This window comes from Amphiura filiformis, chromosome 13 (genome assembly GCF_039555335.1).
Source record: "Amphiura filiformis chromosome 13, Afil_fr2py, whole genome shotgun sequence".
NCBI classification, from domain to species: domain Eukaryota; kingdom Metazoa; phylum Echinodermata; class Ophiuroidea; order Amphilepidida; family Amphiuridae; genus Amphiura; species Amphiura filiformis.
In genome coordinates, this window is record NC_092640.1 from 39,890,840 (window position 1) to 39,911,452 (window position 20,613).

General features: G+C 36.4%; 1 protein-coding gene across 2 annotated transcripts in view; it reads right to left on the minus strand.

The window, feature by feature from the left end:
* Nucleotides 1-8,657: 8,657 nt before the first annotated feature.
* The window catches only part of LOC140168336 (uncharacterized), a 48,457-nt gene continuing 36,501 nt past the window's right edge, over nucleotides 8,658-20,613 (minus strand). Inside the window, exons 10-14 of one of the 2 annotated variants that reach the window (XM_072191706.1) lie at nucleotides 19,185-19,334; nucleotides 17,339-17,411; nucleotides 14,618-14,856; nucleotides 13,550-13,663; nucleotides 8,658-12,114 (exon numbers count right to left, since the gene is read on the minus strand). In XM_072191706.1, coding sequence (XP_072047807.1) covers nucleotides 11,290-12,114; nucleotides 13,550-13,663; nucleotides 14,618-14,856; nucleotides 17,339-17,411; nucleotides 19,185-19,334 — 1,401 coding nt within the window. In that variant the 3' untranslated portion in view covers nucleotides 8,658-11,289. The remainder of the gene's footprint in view (nucleotides 12,115-13,549; nucleotides 13,664-14,617; nucleotides 14,857-17,338; nucleotides 17,412-19,184; nucleotides 19,335-20,613) is intronic. The other variant, XM_072191707.1, reaches the window with a different exon arrangement.

The following is a 20,613-nucleotide window of genomic DNA, read 5'->3' on the forward strand; positions in this document are numbered from 1 at the left end:
TGTGCTAAATTTGTCTTAAGAAAACGTCATTTTTTCTTCACAGGAGCGACTCAGTTTTAAGCGACAGCTATGATGGTTGAAATCAGCCCTTGCCTGATCCCTCTGGCTGGGAAAAATATAGGTTGACCGTCATTATTTCTTCGACTGGCCCTCAAAGTCTACGATGTCTGGGAATTTCCTATTTTCAGGCAAAACCATGCCGGTGTTTCTGTAAAGAAAAGGCTGCTTAAAATCATTAAAAGTTATTCGATCTCTCCCATCTGTGGTACACTTGCAGGAATTAATATTACTAATCATGACCAATCCAAATTTGGCTAAAATTATGCAAATTTCTGCTCATTTTAATGCTTAAATTCAGAATCAATGGGTTTTTCTGAGAAGTGAAATTCAAGGCGCACAACCATATATACTATTTGGTGGTGTGAAATCTGAATGATGCAACAAGTTTCTGATTATCCTTAATTTCAGACTATTTTAATCTAATTAACTTATTTTTAGCATAATTTGAGCAAGAAGCTGGTTAAAAATTTTTTTCAAGCAGAATCATTGTGTCTGTGACATCTGCTATCTACTGAAGATAGCATTGTGATTACCATGTTAAAAATTCACCAAGACTTAGGCTTTCAGCAATTTACAGTCAAGAGGGACAAGTAACCAGATAGACACACAAAAACAAAGAAGAACATGACCACATTGTCTGAATTATAAGTGTTGAATTATATGGCCTATTAGTGAAATCTTAAGTCTACCCCCCCATAAGCTTACCTGATCCATGGACACATTTTATGAGCTCCAACCAGTGCCCTGGCCCAAGTGCCACCATATACTGATGTCTTCTACATCTGGCACTGAGTCATTGCATACCATCATGATTGTAAACATTACCTGGGTTACCAGTAGTGGAATCATAAGCTTAGCCTACCCCCCCCCCCACCAACACACAAACCGTAAGCTTACCTGATCCAGGCGCCTATTTCATGAGTTCCGACCAGTACCCTAGCACCATACTGCAATGTATTCTCTATCTGGCACTGAGTCATTGCATGCCATTGATGATGTAAGCTTACAAAATATTATGATTACATTACATGGGCCTAAGTCACTCTACGAAATGGAATCTTTCACTCAAACACACATTTTGGATCATAAACTCACCTTAGCACTGGTATATTAGTAGCAAATGTTGCAGTTCTCTTCAATTTTAGCCTTTAATTACATAAATTCGGTCAATGCACTTCTTCGGTGAATCCAAACACGAATTAGGCACAGGGCTAACTTGCTCAATCAAAAGTTGAGACTCACACACACAGCTCCATTCAGATCTCACACCACCAAATCAGAGTCCCATAGAGATATGTGCTAAATTTGTCTTAAGAAAACATCATTTTTTCTTCACAGGAGCGACTCAGTTTTAAGCGACAGCTCTGATGGTTGAAATCAGCCCTTGTCTGATCCCTCTGGCTGGGAAAAATATAGGTTGACCGTCATTATTTTTTACGACTGGCTCTCAAAGTCTACGATGTCTGGGAATTTCCTATTTTTCAGGCAAAACCATGCCGGTGTTTCTGTAAAGAAAAGGCTGCTTAAAATCATTAAAAGTTATTCGATCTCTCCCATCTGTGGTACACTTGCAGGAATTAATATTACTAATCATGACCAATCCAAATTTGGCTAAAATTATGCAAATTTCTGCTCATTTTAATGCTTAAATTCAGAATCAATGGGTTTTTCTGAGAAGTGAAATTCAAGGGCGCACAACCATATATACTATTTGGTGGTGTGAAATCTTCAGGCCACTTCAGCACGCCCATAATAACTGCCGAAGCAACAACATCTTTTACGATCAGAAATTTTTCCAATCTGTACACGAGTGAATTGCCTATTATACCAGTCTCATTCGTACAAAAGTATAGCTGATAATGACACCATCCATCATCCATAAAATTCTCCGGGAAATTCTCTGATAAAACTACGATAGTTTTGCGGCTTTGTTTAGTAAATTACTACCGTGACAAATAGCATTGAGAATATTATGCCCTGCTGGAATATCATCTCTTACAGACAGTAGGAACTGTTCTAATTCTTTGCCATTATACTTTACATAAATTAAAATGCTATCAGCAGTAGATAGCATATAAACTTCCAATGATATCAGCAGCAGATATATTATAAAATATGTTATCAACGGTAGATACCCCAAACTGCAATACTATTAGTATAAATAGCATGTAGGCCTAACTACAATGTTATCAGCAGTAGATAGCACTAAACGGCAGTGTTATTAGTAGCATGTTAACTATAACAAAGCCATCAGTAGGGACATTCCCTGCTACTCGCATTACATTTTTGGCATAGTCGGTCTCCTGTACAACTAAACAAGAAGTTGTTTGGTTCATCCTCGCTACATGTGAAGATCTAGACCACTCAACAAAGGGTCAATTGGCATTCACCATTCAAAACTGCAAAAGTGTGGAAAACGAGTTTTTCCTGGAATTATGAAACTTTAAAACCTTATGAATCTCTTCAATAATTAGTGTTCGACATATTCACATGGAATTATCCAATAGTGAATAGTAGATAGCACTAACTGTAATGATACAGGGTGAGTCAAAAAAGTGCAATCCATTTTTATTTAAAGGGGGTCTCTGGCAATCATAACATTATACCTTATATGTTAGAAAAATAATTATCACACACGAATCATATGGTTTTATTTAAAATAAACTCATATTAACCATAAAAACGAATAAAAACAGTTGGCTCTCAACACGCGATATTCAAAATTCCCGCACTGAAATAGTTTAAGTGCAATGACGTAATAATTGTTTGTGCTCAACTGTCGTCAGCCTTTATTGTATTATTGGGACGTCATTGCACTCGACAATTTCGGTGCCCGGGAATTTTGAATATCGCGTGTTGAGAGTCGGATGTTTTTATTCGTTTTTATGGTCACTATTAGTTTGTTTTAATTAAAACTATGTGATAATTATTTTTCTTTCATATAAGGCATAATGTTGTGATTGCCGGAGACTTCCTTTAAGAACCGAGTTGAACTTTTCAGGTTTTAAAACATTTTATATATGATATATATCCACTACCTTGTGTGAAAAAATCAAGGAATTGGCATTTACCGTTTTGTTTTTATGACACATTTGATAAGCGATACCCAATTTTAATGTTTATCCAAGAGACATCTAAAATATGAATGTCAGCCCACTCTGTGTAAGGTAGATTTGGAACAACTGCCATTTTCTTAATCTCATTGGCATTGAAATAAAATGCAGCACCCAAAGTGTTATTGCCCTTGGTCTTGTTTAACGCGGCTGTGTACTCTAGCCATTGTTTCTTTCTCAAAATTGAGTTTTTATGATATGTTTGTACCTTGTTATGTTTTTATAAATACAAGGAATGAAAATCCAGATTTGTAAACTCCAACTGTAATATTTTAAGGATTTTATTTCACTATTCCACTCGTGTTTGAAATTGAAAAGGAAAGAAAATCTTTGTTGTACCAGCAAGGTACACGCAGCGCGCAACAACTCATCGCGTTGCGTGTCGCGCAATTTGTTAACGCACAAATAAATATGCGGCGCATACTGCCGACGCTTATCTACATGCGCGCGCATCTGATGGAAACACCACGGAAGCACTGATTTCACAAAAACCTAGTGGTCAAATGGCTCCGTTTTAGCTGATAAAATGTGGGTTTTTCAAGTTCTTTCCCCGATTTAAATATCAAGTTATGAATGGATTTCGCTCAAACTTCTCAAGGGGCTGTGGATTTACCCGATGTTTACGTAATATAAGTTTCAAAAAGCGAAAACTGTCGCATTCTCCTGTGAGATTCGATGAAAGTGCAAAATGTGACCACTTTAAACTTCAACGGCCATTATTTCAATGTTCATTTTCTCGGTAAAATGACGATTTAGGTACTACGATAACTCAATAAATACAGCATCTATAGGTAAGCAAATATGATCATCGTAAAAAGCATGATCGACTCAAGAAACGGTTTTCTCATTTTTTATATTTTGGTCTATTTCCGATTTTGGACATCATTTTGTGCAAATAGGCGTTTTTGAATTTTAAAAGTTCATTTTGATGCCTTATATGGTCAATATCTCAAAAATAAGGCCAATATCAAAAAAATTAAAAACCGTTTTTGGAATGGAGCCTCAAGATTGAGCTAAAACAAAATAAAATATTTTGGAAAGAGTGTTTTTTTGTTATGATGTACCTAACAAATATTGCCAAAAACTCACTTTTTGTGATTTTCTTCAAAATTGTTGTTTTTACCCCAAATCTGTATTTGTATTAAGATTTATTGATGTCTTGCCTTCATAAACATGTATACTTTTATATGTTTTGCGCGAATAATTACAAAGTTATTGCACTTTTACTACATGCATGTCTGAGAGTACACAGCCACCTTAAGGAGAAGAAACATTATTTGTTGTAATCTTTAACTTTAAAGATATTTATTCTCTATCAAAAACATACAAATTTGTAGGCGCAGGTTTTTCAAATGTCAAAATGAAATGCTTGCATAAATTGAAGTGAAGTGAATTACAAAATATCTAGTAAGTTGGACATATTGGGAATTTAAAAAAACTGGAGTTGGAGTCGAGTGAGGTATGAAGGACTTAAAGTAATGTTAGAAAGTTTGTTTGAATAGAAAAAAAATTAAAATAATGCAAAAATCAACCTTATTTAAGTTAAAGTCAGTTTCAGAGCTGGCGCCTTTACCGTGCATTGTGTGCTCTCATTCAAAATACATGGTACCTCGTGGAAAAATAACGAAATTGGATATCCCAGCAAAAGGACTCATAAAAATTAAACGGTAGTCGCTATTCCCTTCATATTTTCACAGGTGACTATTGAGTGTGGCATTTATAGAATTTTTCAATAACGGGAAAGTTTGAGTTGGTTCTTGCATAAAAATTGATTCTTTGCTCAATTGCACTTTTTTTTACTCACCCTGTATTAGTAGTAAATCGCATGTAAACTAGTGCTATCAGCAGTAGATAGCACTAACTGCAATGCTATCAGCAGTAGAGATCACTGACTGCAATGTTATTAGTAGACTACAATGCTATCTGCAGTAGATAGCTCACAAACTGCAGTGCTTTTAGCTGTAGATAGCACCATCTGTAATGCTATTAGTAGATAGCACGTAAAATACAATGCTATTAGCAGTAGATATCACTAACTTCAATGCCTTTAGTAGGTAGCACATAAACTACAATGATATCAGAAGATAGCACACAAACTACAATGCTATAAGCATTAGATACACAAACTACAATGCTATCAGCAGTAGATAGCACTAACTTAAATGCTATTAATTAATAGCATGTAAACTATAGTGCTATCAGCAGTAGATACCACTAACTGCAATGTAATGCTATTATTATATAGCACTGCAATACTAACTGCAATACTATTAGTAGATAGCTCGTAAATTACAATATATGCTATCAGCAGTAGATAGCACTAACTTAAATGCTTTTAGTAGATAGCACGTAAACTATATACAATGATATCAGCAGGACATAGTACACAAACTACAATGATATCAGCAGTATGTAGCACTTACTGCAATGCTATTAGCAGTAGATAGCACACAAATTACAATGCTATCAGCATTAGATAGTATACAAACTACAATGCTATCAGCATTAGATAGTATACAAACTACAATGCTATCAGTAGATAGGTCATACTTCAACGCTATCAAAATAGATAGCACAGTAGCACACTAACTACAATGCTATCACCAGTCGATAGCACTAACTTCAATACTATTTGTTGATAGCATGTGTAACTACATGTATAGTGTTATCGGTTAGCACTAACTTAACTATAATGCTATCAGCAGTCAAAAGCATATCACTATTAGTATTAATTGCAATGCTGCTAATAAATAGCACGTAAACAATGCTACCAGCACCAGCACTCCAGCAGTACACATTACTAACTGCAATGCTATCATGTGAACTACAAAGCTATCAGCAGTATAACACTCATTAGGCCAAGAAAAAAAGAATGTATGTCTCAGACACCCAGCGCGCATTGCTATGTGAAATCCAATTTCGCGTTGGCCGTATTTTTATTTTTTTTGCCCGTATGTTCATTTTTTTGATATTCTGCAGTATCGTACAGCGATTCATATTTGTCTTTTTTTGCAGTTTGGATGTTGTTTTTGTACACATTTCCCCATGATTGTAAAAGAGACAAACAAAACTATTCATTGTGTATGTATAATATTACTATGTTTCTGTATTTGAATATCAAAAAGTACATAAATATTGTGCCTTAACTTAAAAAAAATATTTAAAAAAAATATCGCATAGTCCATTTTCTTAAAAAAATAAAAAATCGCATAGCACTTAGCTTTTTTGCCAAATGTGTCCGAGACATACTCTTTTTTTTTTTGGCCTTACAATGCTATACATAGCAGATAGCTACAATGTTATCAGCAATAGATGGCATACTTGCAACACTATCAGCATATATATAACTACAATGCTATCAGCAATAGATGGCATACTTGCAACACTATCAGCATATATATAACTACAATGCTAGTTAGTAGTTGATATCATGCAACATAATATAACTGCAGTGCTATAACCAGTACAGGGTAGTCCAAAAATTTTGTTTCAAGTCATTAAATTGCATATTCTGAAAGACCATCTTTCAACAAATATTTGGTGAAAATATGAATGAAAAAGAATTTGAATTAAAAATGTGGTGCCAGTTTTAAGTCAAATTGTAAAAGTTTGTCCACACTTAAGCCTTTGGGATGTGGAGGATGTGTCATCTGGGTGCATGTGGTGCAATTTTGTCGTGGAACTTTGTGTGAATCTAAATCATGAAAATTGATTGTCACAAACTCTTGCAAGAATAAAGAGAATCAACTTAACTGCTTTTGGAATAGGGATAAATTTAACAGAATGTTGATTGATGCAAACTAAGTTTAGAAGAATCATTGCGAAAATCGGTCATAGCAGAAAGTCATTATCACACCTAATAGTATACAAATATTAACTGTCTATGAGTGTGATGGTCGAAATATAATCACGAGGTGAAAGATGGATTGTTCCATTCCACGAGCCGGAACGGCGGTGGAATGGAACAATACATCTTTCACCGAGTGATTATATTTCGACCATTACACAAATTTAAGACAGTTAATATTTGTTTTATATCACTCATGCATAAATTATATTACTAAAATACTATTTAAGGTAGGAAATACATTTTTTCATCAACATAACACCATGCTTTGCCGTGATATATTTCACATTTTGGGGTCCACCCCATAACTAAATCGGCGAGCCCAAGAGTCAGCGCACGGCTTGGCGCAGGCGCACTACACCAGAGCACATGATGGTAAAGACTATCACACGGAGAGGGTGATAGTAAAAATGGCAAATGGTAATCAACCAATGAACTGTCTAGAATTTATGTATGAGTGATATAATAGTGACTATGACTATAATAGCCAAAGAGCTTTGAATAGAAATAGAGTCGCAATAGATTATACAATGCTTTGTTCGTTTGATGCCGATTAGAAGTTGCGACAGGCTATTCATAAAAGTGGTACCATTGTTTCAACAAAGGGTTCCGCCATTAAATTGGTCACTGATCCGCATCATATTAACGCTCTACACAACAGGCGAGTATCAATAAGTGACCACAATACAGTCATGTGTAAAGTGGTACCATTGTTTCCACGTATCCCAAATGTGTGCTTGTGTGGGTCTGAAGTCTATAAGGAGGCTTTATCTGTCGATGCAATCATCTTTACCACCCACCTGGCTTTAGGCGCTTCATTTAAATAAATTGAATGCTCTTGCTGATCGATTACACATTAGAATGTATGAAGGCTGCCATTTCCACATACCTATATTACACTATAATGGTAATCGCTATACGTATACATGTAAGTATAAGTATAGGCCTATAAAGGTTGTTTTTAAGAAATTTCCATTTAATTTTATTTTAAGAAGGAGATTGGTATAGAAATAGTGGTGTTCCCAAAGAGGGGAGGGGGTTGGGAAGGGGCAGATTCACCACTGTGAGAAGTCTTTGGAGGGGAGGAGAGAGGAAGAGGGGAGGAGGGGATATGGAGAATGAGAGAGGGCTGGAAGAAGGGAGAAATGAAAAGATATAATAAAGACAAGTAGATAAATAGAAATACGGAAAATGATGGGAATGAGAGAGGGAGGGTGAGAGGGGACAAGGAGAGCGAGGGAGTGATAAAGTGTAAGCCTTGGAAAGAATAAGTACAGAGAAGGGAAAAGAAAGGAATGATGAATACATTTAATAATAATTATTAGGCCTATATAATAACTAAACACATAACAGCACTGGGCAGCCATTCGATGATGTCAATGCCTTTATTAGATTCACGTAATTAAAACGCCCGGTCAGATGTATTTCACACCTGCCAAACACAAGTCACCCAATTTCAAAACTGGACGTTGAATGTACACTCTCATGAATATTGATTGGCAACATTTTCCAATATGTCAGCGCTCTAATCGGAAACAATAGACCCTGCAGAGCGTTGATAATAGCCAACTTTATAAGTCGTGCAACCCTAGTGGAAAGTATAACAGGTTTGTATTGTTGAGTAATACTAAGGAATTCAAAGTTACTTTATATGTATACATGAAATATGAAAAAGGACAAGCAAACAAACAGAAGTATTTGAAATACATTATAAGCATGTAGTAGTTTTATTGTAATTCTGAATTTTTCTTACTAATGTAAGAATTAATGGGACAAATAATGAATGAAAAGTGTTCTCTTTTTCAAATTCTTTCAAACACTGTTGATTACATTGACATTATCTGAACAGCATTTTCTTTTAATTTTTCTCCAAAGAGTGTAAAATAGGATGTTGATATACTGAACTTTTTGAGGATATGTGGGCCATGGTCAGAAACTCTGGCTACTTTTTTGGATGGTGTTTAAGGTTATATATTCAGGTCAAAGGTCATGTGAGGCCAACTTGTAAAATACCATTAAAGACTTTTGGTTAAAATTGGCCTCATATGAACAGTTTATAAATCCTACTGCAACCATTATTATGTTTTGATGAGTTCAAGTTTTGATGAGATTCATCAAAACATAATAATGAATGCAATTGGATGTGAACTATTCATGTGAGACCAGATTTTTGTTTTTCCAGCCTATTTACAAGTTGATCTCAAATGACATTATGTGACCTTGAACACCACCATTACATGACCGACGTGGTGGCCTAGTGGTTAGAGTGTCCGCCTCACGATCGGGAGGTCGAGGGTTCGAATCCTGGCCGGGCCATACCAAAGGCTTTAAAAATGGTACCTACTGCCTTCTTGCCAGGCATTCGGCATTGAAAGAATGGAGTAAGGAAAGTTAAACACATGGCTACCAGTGGACTAACCCCCTGCTGCAGCTTTTCTGTTTGCAGACATGTGGCCTAGGGTTATGAAACGGAGATAGTAACTTTATTACATGAAAGCACCCATAATAAAGATTTGGCCCAAGTTTGATAAGAAAATTGGATCGATTGAGTCCATATTTTTGGGTCGAGCTATGAGTTTTAAAATCTCATAGCATGATCAATAAATATTGGGTGTAAAACACTGATGATCCAATTTTATCATTATTATGTTAATGATCCAATATTTTCACACATTTGGATTCATTAAAACATAATAACGGGTAAAATTGGTCGCCAATTTCAGTTTGCCAGCGTTTTTAAAAGACTCCAGCGGGTGCCAGATATTTTTTTTTTTTTTTTAAATGTGTATAAAGTATAGGACGGAAGATTCTCAAAGCATAATAATGGTTACAAAAGGATTTGAACTGTTCATATGAGACCAAAAAGCCTTCATAATCATAATTGTTGACGGACACACTGACTGACTGACGCACGCACAACTTCGTGATGACATAGGTCTGCTCCTTCGGACGACCTAAAAACATCAAAAAATAAATTGTGGACATTGTGGTTTTATAAATTGACACTGCATACTGCTGATTTATGATACAGAAACTGAGTCCATATATAATGGATTGAAATTTGACTAGTCTTCTTATTATTAAATCATTAATGCAAATGTCAATTTCAAAATGCATGTGAAAAGAGCAGAGTAATCTGGTATTTTAGTAAATCACATGTTTCCCTGCATAGGCCGTGTTAGTTTTTTAAATTCATCCTGCATACTGTAAAAGTCAATATTTTCGCGAGAAGATATTTTCGCGATTTTGAACATTTTGTCAATTGCGCGAGAATTAAATTTCGCGGTTTTGATATTGATACAATAGAAACTTAATGCAAAAGGTTATTTTCGCGAGTTTTTATTTTCGCGATTTTATGTCCACTCTCGAAATTGGCGAAAATAAAAACCTCGCGAAAATTTCTACTTTTACAGTATAAATAACAAAATAGTTAATCCTCATGTGGTTGCATCTCATACTTTTGCAACAATGTCTTATAAGCTTAGCCCAAAAAAAATCTGTACAAACTCTATGATAAATAGACTATATTTACATACATGAATCATATTTTACATAACATTCACTTGTTTAAAAATGAAACATTTATAAATAATAAATAAAATCATACAGGAATGCTTTTATGATATATGGACGGAAATATTTGATTATAAAAAATATCTTAAAATTACAAAAATCATGTGCATCTATATATATTTACAGATGTCTAAACTAATTTTGCTCAGGGCCAAACATGGCTACATCCTCTTGTTGAGAGACTGATTCTCATTGCCTATCACAAATGGTCACATGTCACATTGGTCCCCTGGTCACAGTAGAGAACCCTTATCTATAAACAATTGCATTTTGGTTAGGGAACAAACCAAAAGACTGATGATGTCCTATGAACAAAACTGTAACGAAAGTGTGAAGCATTGAAAATTCCAGACCAGAATTCCAGAATTAAAGGTGTCCGTCCACTATGTCCAAAAGGCTCGCTATGTCAAAAATATAGTTCACTATGTCGCATAGGAAAAAAGATTTGCTATGTCGAACATGACATAACGTTAGCTAGGGTTAGGGCTTGGTTAAGGGTTAAGGGTTAGAGTCAACATAACAAACCTTATTTTTGACATAGCGACCCTACAACAAAGTGGGCTGTAAACGCATAAACTGCCCCTAGTCAACATCGTTGCTGACTATATCATAACTAAAAGCCTTTATCTTGAAAGATACTACAATTCAAGAATCCTGATATACCTTCAACATGGAAAACATTTGACACTGGTGGCGCTATCTCCACAGATCACCATCCCTATCATCCTCTTTGTTAGAGGTACTCTTTACCATCTCACTTAAAGTCATCCCGTTAATCCTCAACTCATCGTCTACGGATGACGCACTATTGGGAACCTCCCTAACCTTAAGTGCCTGTTCTGATGCTTTGGTGGAATGCACTTTAGCTATATCATTTGACTTATTCAACATCGACTGATTATCTTCACTATTCCTGATCGAAGGTACAATAAAGGCACCGACAATGTGATTCGAGCTTTGACCTTCACCTCTTCTGTTTTCATGTTTCACATTTTGTTTTTGATTGGAGGCACTTCTATCCCCTACATTAAAATGATTATACAACACAGCCGCAGCACCTACTCTTGCACTTTTATACTTCTCCGGATCTTTTGTTGGTTGTATTTGATGATGGCGTAGGCGCCCATGATAAGTAGGCGGTAAAAGATCGTAAGATTTAGCGACACTTGACGCAACAGTCCTACTGCTCAAAGTACTCGCTGTTTCTACTGCATTCCCCTTCTCGTCTTTCAAATCATCTTTGGTTCCCACTGAATTGGTAGCCGGTTCCTCCTGGATGACACTATCGGTTGCATCACTGCATCTTCTCCCTTCTAATAGCAACAGTGGCTTTAGGCTTGTACCTTTGTCAGATTTCTTCTTGGCCTTTGATTTACGTTCAGCCCCATCACGTTTAGTCCCCGCTTGAGCAAGTGCATCACAGTTCTTACTGTGTGATCCTTGACCAACTTTGGACTTCGAGCTAGATAGACGGCGTATGGCTTCGGGTGACGGTTGTCGCTCACGTTTTTGCTTTGGTTTCTGTAAGAAAATGATAAAAAGTATTTTAGATTTTGAGGGCACATTATTATTTTCCACAAGTTGTTCGTCCAGGAATGAAACATCCATTTCCTTGACCACAATTTTGAATCCGTACCTCTGGGTGTCCTACACTATAATCAGCTCATAATAGGCAAGAATTGAAAGTCCCAACTTACGCCCATCTAATTCACAAAAGCGTTCATCAGTCTCGCAATACGCAAAGGGCAGTTCGTGTACGTGTTTCACCCAGCCATGTGTATAGTATGCTGTAAGCAATCCACAATGTTACACTAGTCCCGCCTATTGCAAGCTGATCCATAGTAAAAATAAATTTTCTTTCTGAGCTATCAAAGACCCTTGTAATATCTAAGACAAAGGGTGGGCAACCTACAGGGCATAGCGCCCCCCTCCCACAGATATTTTCAGGAATAAAATGGGGAAGGCAAAGAGTAAAGTGTCATTAATATGACTGAAAATGGGACAAATAGTTGACAACTGGGAACCGATAGCACACAATTAATTAATTAACTTTTGCTAGGAGGGGGTGGTGGGTAAAAATGTTGATTATATTTCTCGTATGAATCCATTCTAGTACTGCTTATAATGATGAAATCAAAACTCAACCGCCGGTCGAGTTTTGATTTCATCCCTAAGCAACCTAAGTACAGATGCAATGTTCATCAAGGATGCATGCACTCATGAAAACAATGAACTTAGGATTTTGACAGAGAAGATATTTTACATATATTTTCCCAAAATGCATTGCTTCCATTTCAATTCTCGGGACTGATTTGCTATCCAGTGCAACAGTAACTCAATGAATAAAGCACATCCAGATCTTGCAAACTATGTTTATTTCTTGACTATCGATCCATGTTTAGCCCGTCTATTCTCAACTTGAAAACAAATGGTACCTGTACAAGGTACATAATTAGAAGTGCCATTTGATGAAATGAGGTGATGTGTCATGCAGGCTGGGAAATAAGAAGCGCCAGACCAGGGGCTACTTTGTAAAAAAAATATCCCCTGGTTCACAGGGTTTTACAGGGAACCAGGGGCTATTTTCAATGTACCAGGAGCTATTCAATGGATGGGAAAATCTGTTGTGTATATTTTGATACCTCACTCAATCAGGCTGGGAAATAATTAGCGCCGGACCAGGGTCTACTTGCCCCTGGTTCACGGGTTTTTACAGGGACCCAGGGGCTATTTTCATTGAACCAGGGACTAAATGGCCCCTGGCCCCCACTTATCTCCCAGTCTAGTATCATGTTGCAAAGGATTCTGGGAAGGTTAAGATATCTTTTCTGGGATTCTGCTATCCACTACAAACATGCCAACTTCAAGATCTCAGTAATGTTTTGAGAAAGAATGCCGCAAGTATTGCATGCAATGGAATGAAAGATAAGACAGTGATACAAAACTAATAACATACCTTTGTTGTAACACCAGGAGCTTTAGTGTTGTTATTAGCATTGATGCTATCAAGGTTGAATCGTGGCAAGTGTTGGCGAATCTGTTCTTTTAGTTTTTGCATCCTTCGCTCCTCCTGTGAATCAAGAAATCAGGTTTTTATATTAAGAGACATGGTCTGATTTTTCATGTTCTGTTTTCTATCTTAGATTGAGGCCTACTATTAAAACAATGTTTCCAAATTTTGAGTTTTATTGCTGAATGCTCCAATGGTTTTGATATGACTGAGAAGCAAAAATGTGTATTACAATGCACCATAGGATAATACATACACTTCCGGTGTGGTTACCACAAATCGCTATGTTTTTGTTCACACCATTTAAACAAAAAATATCTCGAGCGTTAAATTTCACTGCGGTATTGAGAAAAATTTGAGCTTTCTTTATACCAAAATCTCAGTTTTGATGATCAAAAATTTTGTTAAAGTTTTGTACGTTTACTCTTCAGATCCACTGCAATGTGTCTCATTTCACATAATAGCTAGGAATAAATACTAAGCTCATCTCAAGTGGAGATCACTTCCAATCATCCCCAGGTCACATTGGTAAAGAATGTATTCCTAAATCATATCACTTGGGATGATTTGAAGTGACCTCCACTCGAGATGAGTCTGATATTTAATATTCTTAGCTATTATGTGAAATGAGACACATGTAGCAGCCGACAAGTGCATTGTTTTGATATGGATGTACACAAATATGTGACCCATCACATCGAAACACGGCAGTTGTCGGAAACCCACATTTAAAGATAATGAAGAAAATGTGCCCCGAAAAATAAAGAAAATAATAAGGAATTTGAATTCTATTTGTCACATAAAATCACCATTCTACATGCAACATCAATGGAAGAGGTGTAATTTTAAAGCTTAAAAACAGTCCTTTAGGCTGGTAAAGAAACCAACAAGTTCATTTTTGACGACAACTGCCGTGTTTCGATGTGATGGGTCACATATATCCTACCTATCTCAATATGCAAGAGGTGTGAGGCTAATATAAAAATACTATAGTATGATATGAGTATAGCTTACCAGTGTTTCTATTTCATATTGTAAACTATCCAATATATTCTGTCTCTCCAGGACATCTTTCTCAGACACAACAGCTCTGGTTTGTGGTCGTGAAGCGTCAGGTGCCTGTAGCTGCCAAGGCCTACCCATACGACTGCTATTCTCTGGAGCTGTACGAATGTTTCTGCCTGGATCGGCAAAGGTAACCCTCGGAGATGGGGATGGGGATGACAATGCTCCACATGGTGCTGACTGTAGAACTGAAATGAAACACAAATTCATCAGGTTAACAAAATTGTATGATGATACTTTTTTGAAGCATAAAACAGTAGGAAATACAGTAGATTAAAACAAACTTTTCATTGTCTCAGAAAATAAAAGTTGTACTCTACGAAATAAAGATCTACATTGTTTGCAGAAATTGCAAAATAAATATGCACGTTTGACATGTCTCAAATCAAAATTAGAACATGTTACTCCTCTCTTGAGCCAACTTCATTAATGGCTACCTGTCAGTGAGAGGATTGTGTATGAGATGTTACTATACCTCATAAATATTTATTAGGTAATCCAGACATCTTATTGGTTAATAACGCCAGCGTCCGAGTACGGTATTTTGACTACTTCCTCGTGCCTGTGCATTTACGCGCACACAGGAAAGTAGTAAAAACTCCGCACCCCTACTACCACACGGTATCTCGACCCAGCGTCACCGTTCCTTCAGACGTAGCGTTATGCTACACAACGGCGATTCTGCAGATGCGTTTATCGTGAAAATGGCGTCTGCTGCAGTTATTTTGCCGAGATTACCGAGGGATAATAACACGCTAATTAGACGCTTTTATGAAACAAAATGTTATTTATGGAAAGTTAAAAAGAAAATTAAAATAATGTAGGTCAAAATCTAAATATTAATTGAACAGAAATCCTCCAATAAAATTAGGTAAGCAAAATATTAAACTTATTTACCATGCCGGCCGGCACGTTGACTGGTGTGTTTTGACTTTTGTTTACGATTTTACCGTGATAGTGAAAATATTTATGAGGTATAGTAAAACAAATACAACATGTTTCATTTGGAAGTAGTCAAAACTACTGGTCCTCGGTGTTGATGATTTGACTACTTCCCTCCGCTGGCGCCGGGAAGTAGTCAAATCATCCATCACCTCGGGACCAGTAGTTTTGACTACTTCCCCTCAAAACATGTTGTATTTGTATATTGCTTTATGTGTTTCAGTTTCTGAATGAGCTCTCTCCCCAGGACATAAATAACTGCATCACTGTGAAACGACCATCATAGGGGGCAATGAAGACCCACTAGGCGAATGGCATTTCCTTCTTCGTGCCTCTTTCCTAGAAGAAGATATAGCCTTGTCAGTGGCAGCTCCACGTTTGTGGAGCACCTTACCGGATCATATCAATATGCTGCTGCTCTTGAATCATTCAAAGCTATGCTCAAGAGTCATCAGAATCCTCAACATGATTATCCATACATGTACATGTATGTGGACAATGTCCATATCTCATATCCATTGAAATGGGAATAGTACCAGATTCTTCTTTTTCACTATGACCAAACAATCTGTTGCACTTGCCCACCACTGGCACATATTATATTATATCCATAGAATTAGAGAAGGAGAACCAGCACTCGACCACCATCTTGATACAGGCATGGATCAAAAATTTGGGGCATTTATTTTCTCTCAGATTGCGCTTGTGGCAATCGTTGTCATGTAATCACGACATGGATGATGGGTACATGTACATTTGAGAGATGCACTTGATGCAACCTGCATGGGATACCAAGACGCTTCAGATGAGACGCAAAATTGTTTTCGTTCATCTCTGCACACCGTCAAGGACCCTTATACACTCAATTTTCTCCCCATAGCTGACAGCACTATAATATGTGGCAGTATAGTAAGTCCAGGTTCTCTCTGATGAATAAGTCTTTTCAATGTCTGATGCTCATTCAGTTACAGAAGCTTCACATAGTGTTTTTGCCTCCCCGCATGTATCACCATTACATTTACACTGTTTACACATATTGGAGGGCCCACTCTCCTTTCTCAACATTAAAATAGTCACATCAACAAAAAGAGATTCAATGAGCTGCAGATGCTCACGCACAACCCCTGCTTTGTGTGGAAATTAATGTTGGTGTATACAATTTTCTTGATATCTTAAAATTAAATCTTCAAGCAGTTTTGACAAGCAAATGGTATATAATTTTTTTATCTCTTTACATTACGTATGTCCAATGTAGCTATTTCCGAATCTCACAGGGCGTCGTTTTTCAAGCGTATCATTCCCCTGTGGAATCAACTTCCTCTCACAATTAGATCCACTGTCAACATGTCCTCTTTTAAGAGCCAGCTCTCTGAGTAGTATAAGAACAAACTAGAGGAGAATTTTGATCCTTACAACACATGCTCTTGGGTTACATGTTGCCAGTGTTCTGATTGTAGGCTTGTGTAGGTTTTCTTTTGTTCTTCTCAATTTTTCGGGAGGTGTCCTCATTGTTTTGATCTTTGGTGGGACTGTCCTAGAGGTGCTTTGCACCTGTTAGTCCTTGCATTTCACTGGTGCAAAATTTTATCTACTTATTTTTACTCTTTTTTTTGTATGTACTTTTGAATATTCATGTGCAATATATTTTGATGTTATATTATAATTATTGTACATACTAGTGATAAAGTGTTATAAATAAAAAAAATAAAAAATTCAAAATCACCCTACCTTTTCTGTCATGAATAGCTTGCAGTAGTTTGATTCTTGGATCTTCCATGAACGGTATTGAAGATAACGCATCCTGTAACAACATGATAAACATAAAACACTTACATTTATTCCTGAAGTTAAGAATGACATCCAACTAGACCCGATCCCTACCAAGAAATTTGAAATTTTTTTGGAACCCAGCCCGTCTGGCTGTCTGACCTGAGTTTTTTGTGGACTGTACAGGACCTGGCCGAGGTTGACAATCCCAAATTGGAGCAGGATCTGATCCGACCTGATATTATATTCCATTTATCTATGCCAAAGATGAGTCATGACATTTTGATTACAAGCATACTGTATGTAATATCTTAGTGTCAGTATGTTTGATTTCAGTGGTGTCCATGACAACAAAATATCTGAGTGTTTCGCTCTTGAGTTTCTTTTGAATGTGGGTTTCTGGCCAAATTAACCTCAAATTTGGCCATTTTAACCTAAAAAGTGTCAATTTTTGCATGCTTTGTGCGCATGTATTCCACTTTTGCACCATATTTTACCAGTTTAGCTTCAATATGCCAAAAAATTGTGTGTGCTTTGTGTGCATTTGTACCATAAAATTATTCTGTCACAAAAAGGTGATGCATTTACTATATATTTCAATTTTTTTTCCAAACTTCATCCCCCCCATGTCAAAAATAAATCTACGCCACTATGCCAGTGCAGCTAATTCCAAGGTATCAGTACTTTTTGGATTATTTGAAAAACTGGTAATAAGGTTCATGATTCTGTTAGTTTTCATGATTAGTAAATCTATGTTAGCATTTATCTTTACCTACCAACTAAAAGGCTTGCTAAAAAACCTGTTAGATTCACAACAATCAAAACATGCTAGCAAAACTTCATGTAAAAGGGAAATTGAACATTGGACTATTCCAGTTGAATTCCATATACCCCCAATGGAAGACATGACCTTAATCTTCCACATAAGGAGTGTGAATTTCAAATAGGGTTACCAGAATGGGTGACTTAATTTAAGATTTATACCCCCTGTGTGGGAGATTAAGGTCATGTCTGTCATAAGGGTGTATTTCAATTTGAATAACCCAATATAAAATGCTAGATTTAAACAAGGAAATAAGATTCCTTTTCACATGCCTTGCGCTTAATTACGCAGTGGGCTGTTGATTGCCAGCTCACAAGATCTGCCGATAGTCTGCAAACAGTATTAAGCCCCTCCCAATTCGCAAATGCTGAAGCATGTACTCTGTGTAAAAAGAATATTCTTTAGGCATGGCTGGTACAGCCTGGAAAATCAATATCAGTTATTGAGACAATACAAATACACCCCCAACAAATGCCTTATACTCATGTTAGATCACGTTTGGAGAAAAAAATTAAAATTAATATTAGAATAGCCTGTCAAACATTAGTTCTTTTTTATGTTAATTATCTATGTTAACCGCTGAATTAAAACCAGAGAACCTGCACTCAACAACCATCTTGATCTTGATACACGCATGGGCATTGGGGATATTAAGTGTTTTGCTCGAAATGCATCACTAACTACTAGTGCGATACTAAACACACATAATGGTGTGACAAACTAACTGGTCTAAGGAGCGACGCAATGCATTATAGTGTTACCATCGACAAGGACCCGAATCTTATCCCCATAACTGGCCGTGCTATTGCACATGGCGGTATAGGGAGTCCCGGTTCTCCTTATTAATTCTGTGGTGTATAACACGTCTACATAATTATGCTACCAAAATACTTCATTTAATTAAAACATTACTCTTTCCTATATTAAAATCTAACACACCTAGTTCTGCTACTGAAAACAAACAATACTTCAATTGATTATTACCTCTCCACTGTTTGTGCTGGTGATTGACCTTGTTTGTGACCTAGGTCGTGACCTGGTCCGTGAATTGGATCTTGATCCAGGCCTTGACCTGGGGGTCGGAGTGCGTGAGGGTGCAGATAACGGGCGTGAAGAAGTTTCAAATTGGGTCTTCTGTGCGTATAAATTATGAACAAAACTTAAAATGTGCATCAAAATACAAAGAAAAGAAAATAAGTCACTACCTCCTCAGACTTCAAATGATTTGAAACAGAATTGAATATGAAATGAAATGAAGTTATTGAAATGAAATGAAAAGTTATGAAATAAAATGCAAACTTATGAATGAAATTATGTTGTAAAATGAAATCTGCTATATAATGGAAATGATATTATAATGTAATTGCAGTCATTTGTGATAATATAATTATTATGCAATGAAATTATACAACAAATTGAAATGAAAGCATGTAATGAAAAGAAATTTCATCAAAACATAATAAACATTTAAAATATGCAGTGTGTGTGTGTGCAAGATGTAGGGGTGTGTGCATGTGACTGTACATACTGTAAAAACTTGATAGTTAGCATAGGTGACCATCCAGCACAACTGAGCCCTGAAGTCGCCAATCATCATTTTTGAGATATTCAACCAAAATATTCTGCTTGAAATTAGCTTTAAAATGATGTATATCATGTCTATAATACTTGACATTTTTAAAAGTAGTGAAAAATCAATAAAACAGTCAATAAATCCTTTGTTTCCTATTATTGTTAAGTTCAATGGAGCATATCTCAATAGTGGCACTGGCAACATCCGGGCTCAGTTGTGGTGGATGGTCACATATGTGCTTACTATCGAGCACTTTTGAAAACATGAAATTGTACCAGCGCTTTACCAACTGAGGGTTGAGACACACTTTTACATGTTTACTTGTTCGCATATAACTATGTGTATCAATGATTTGCTCAAAACCCTTTACACTGTTGTGGATGGGGCTCTTCATGTTTGCATGTTTTAAAAGTGCTTGATAGTAAGTACATATGCTAACTATCAAGTTTTTACGGTAAAAGTATGAGGAGTGTATATGTCGTGTGTGTGAGGGGTGTGTGCATATATGTATAGTCTCATGTGTATTATTTTAACTAAATGGTTTTAGGTAACAATCCAAAAGATTGATAAAGCTTTATGAAGTATGAACAAATCTAATTTAATTTTTAACACATGTTTAGCGTTTCAATTACAGAATTATGGCTACTTATAGGCAGTGCTGCCAATAAGCCACAGACCCTTAGATCTAAAAATTTACGGATTTGTGTCATTTATCACAGCTTTTTGGACACATGGATTGCCTTACACTGGCATGTGATATACCAGTTGTAATATTCCCACATATTCAGAGTCGTAACTTAGAAAAAAAATAATCAACATATAAACAAAAATGTAAACCTC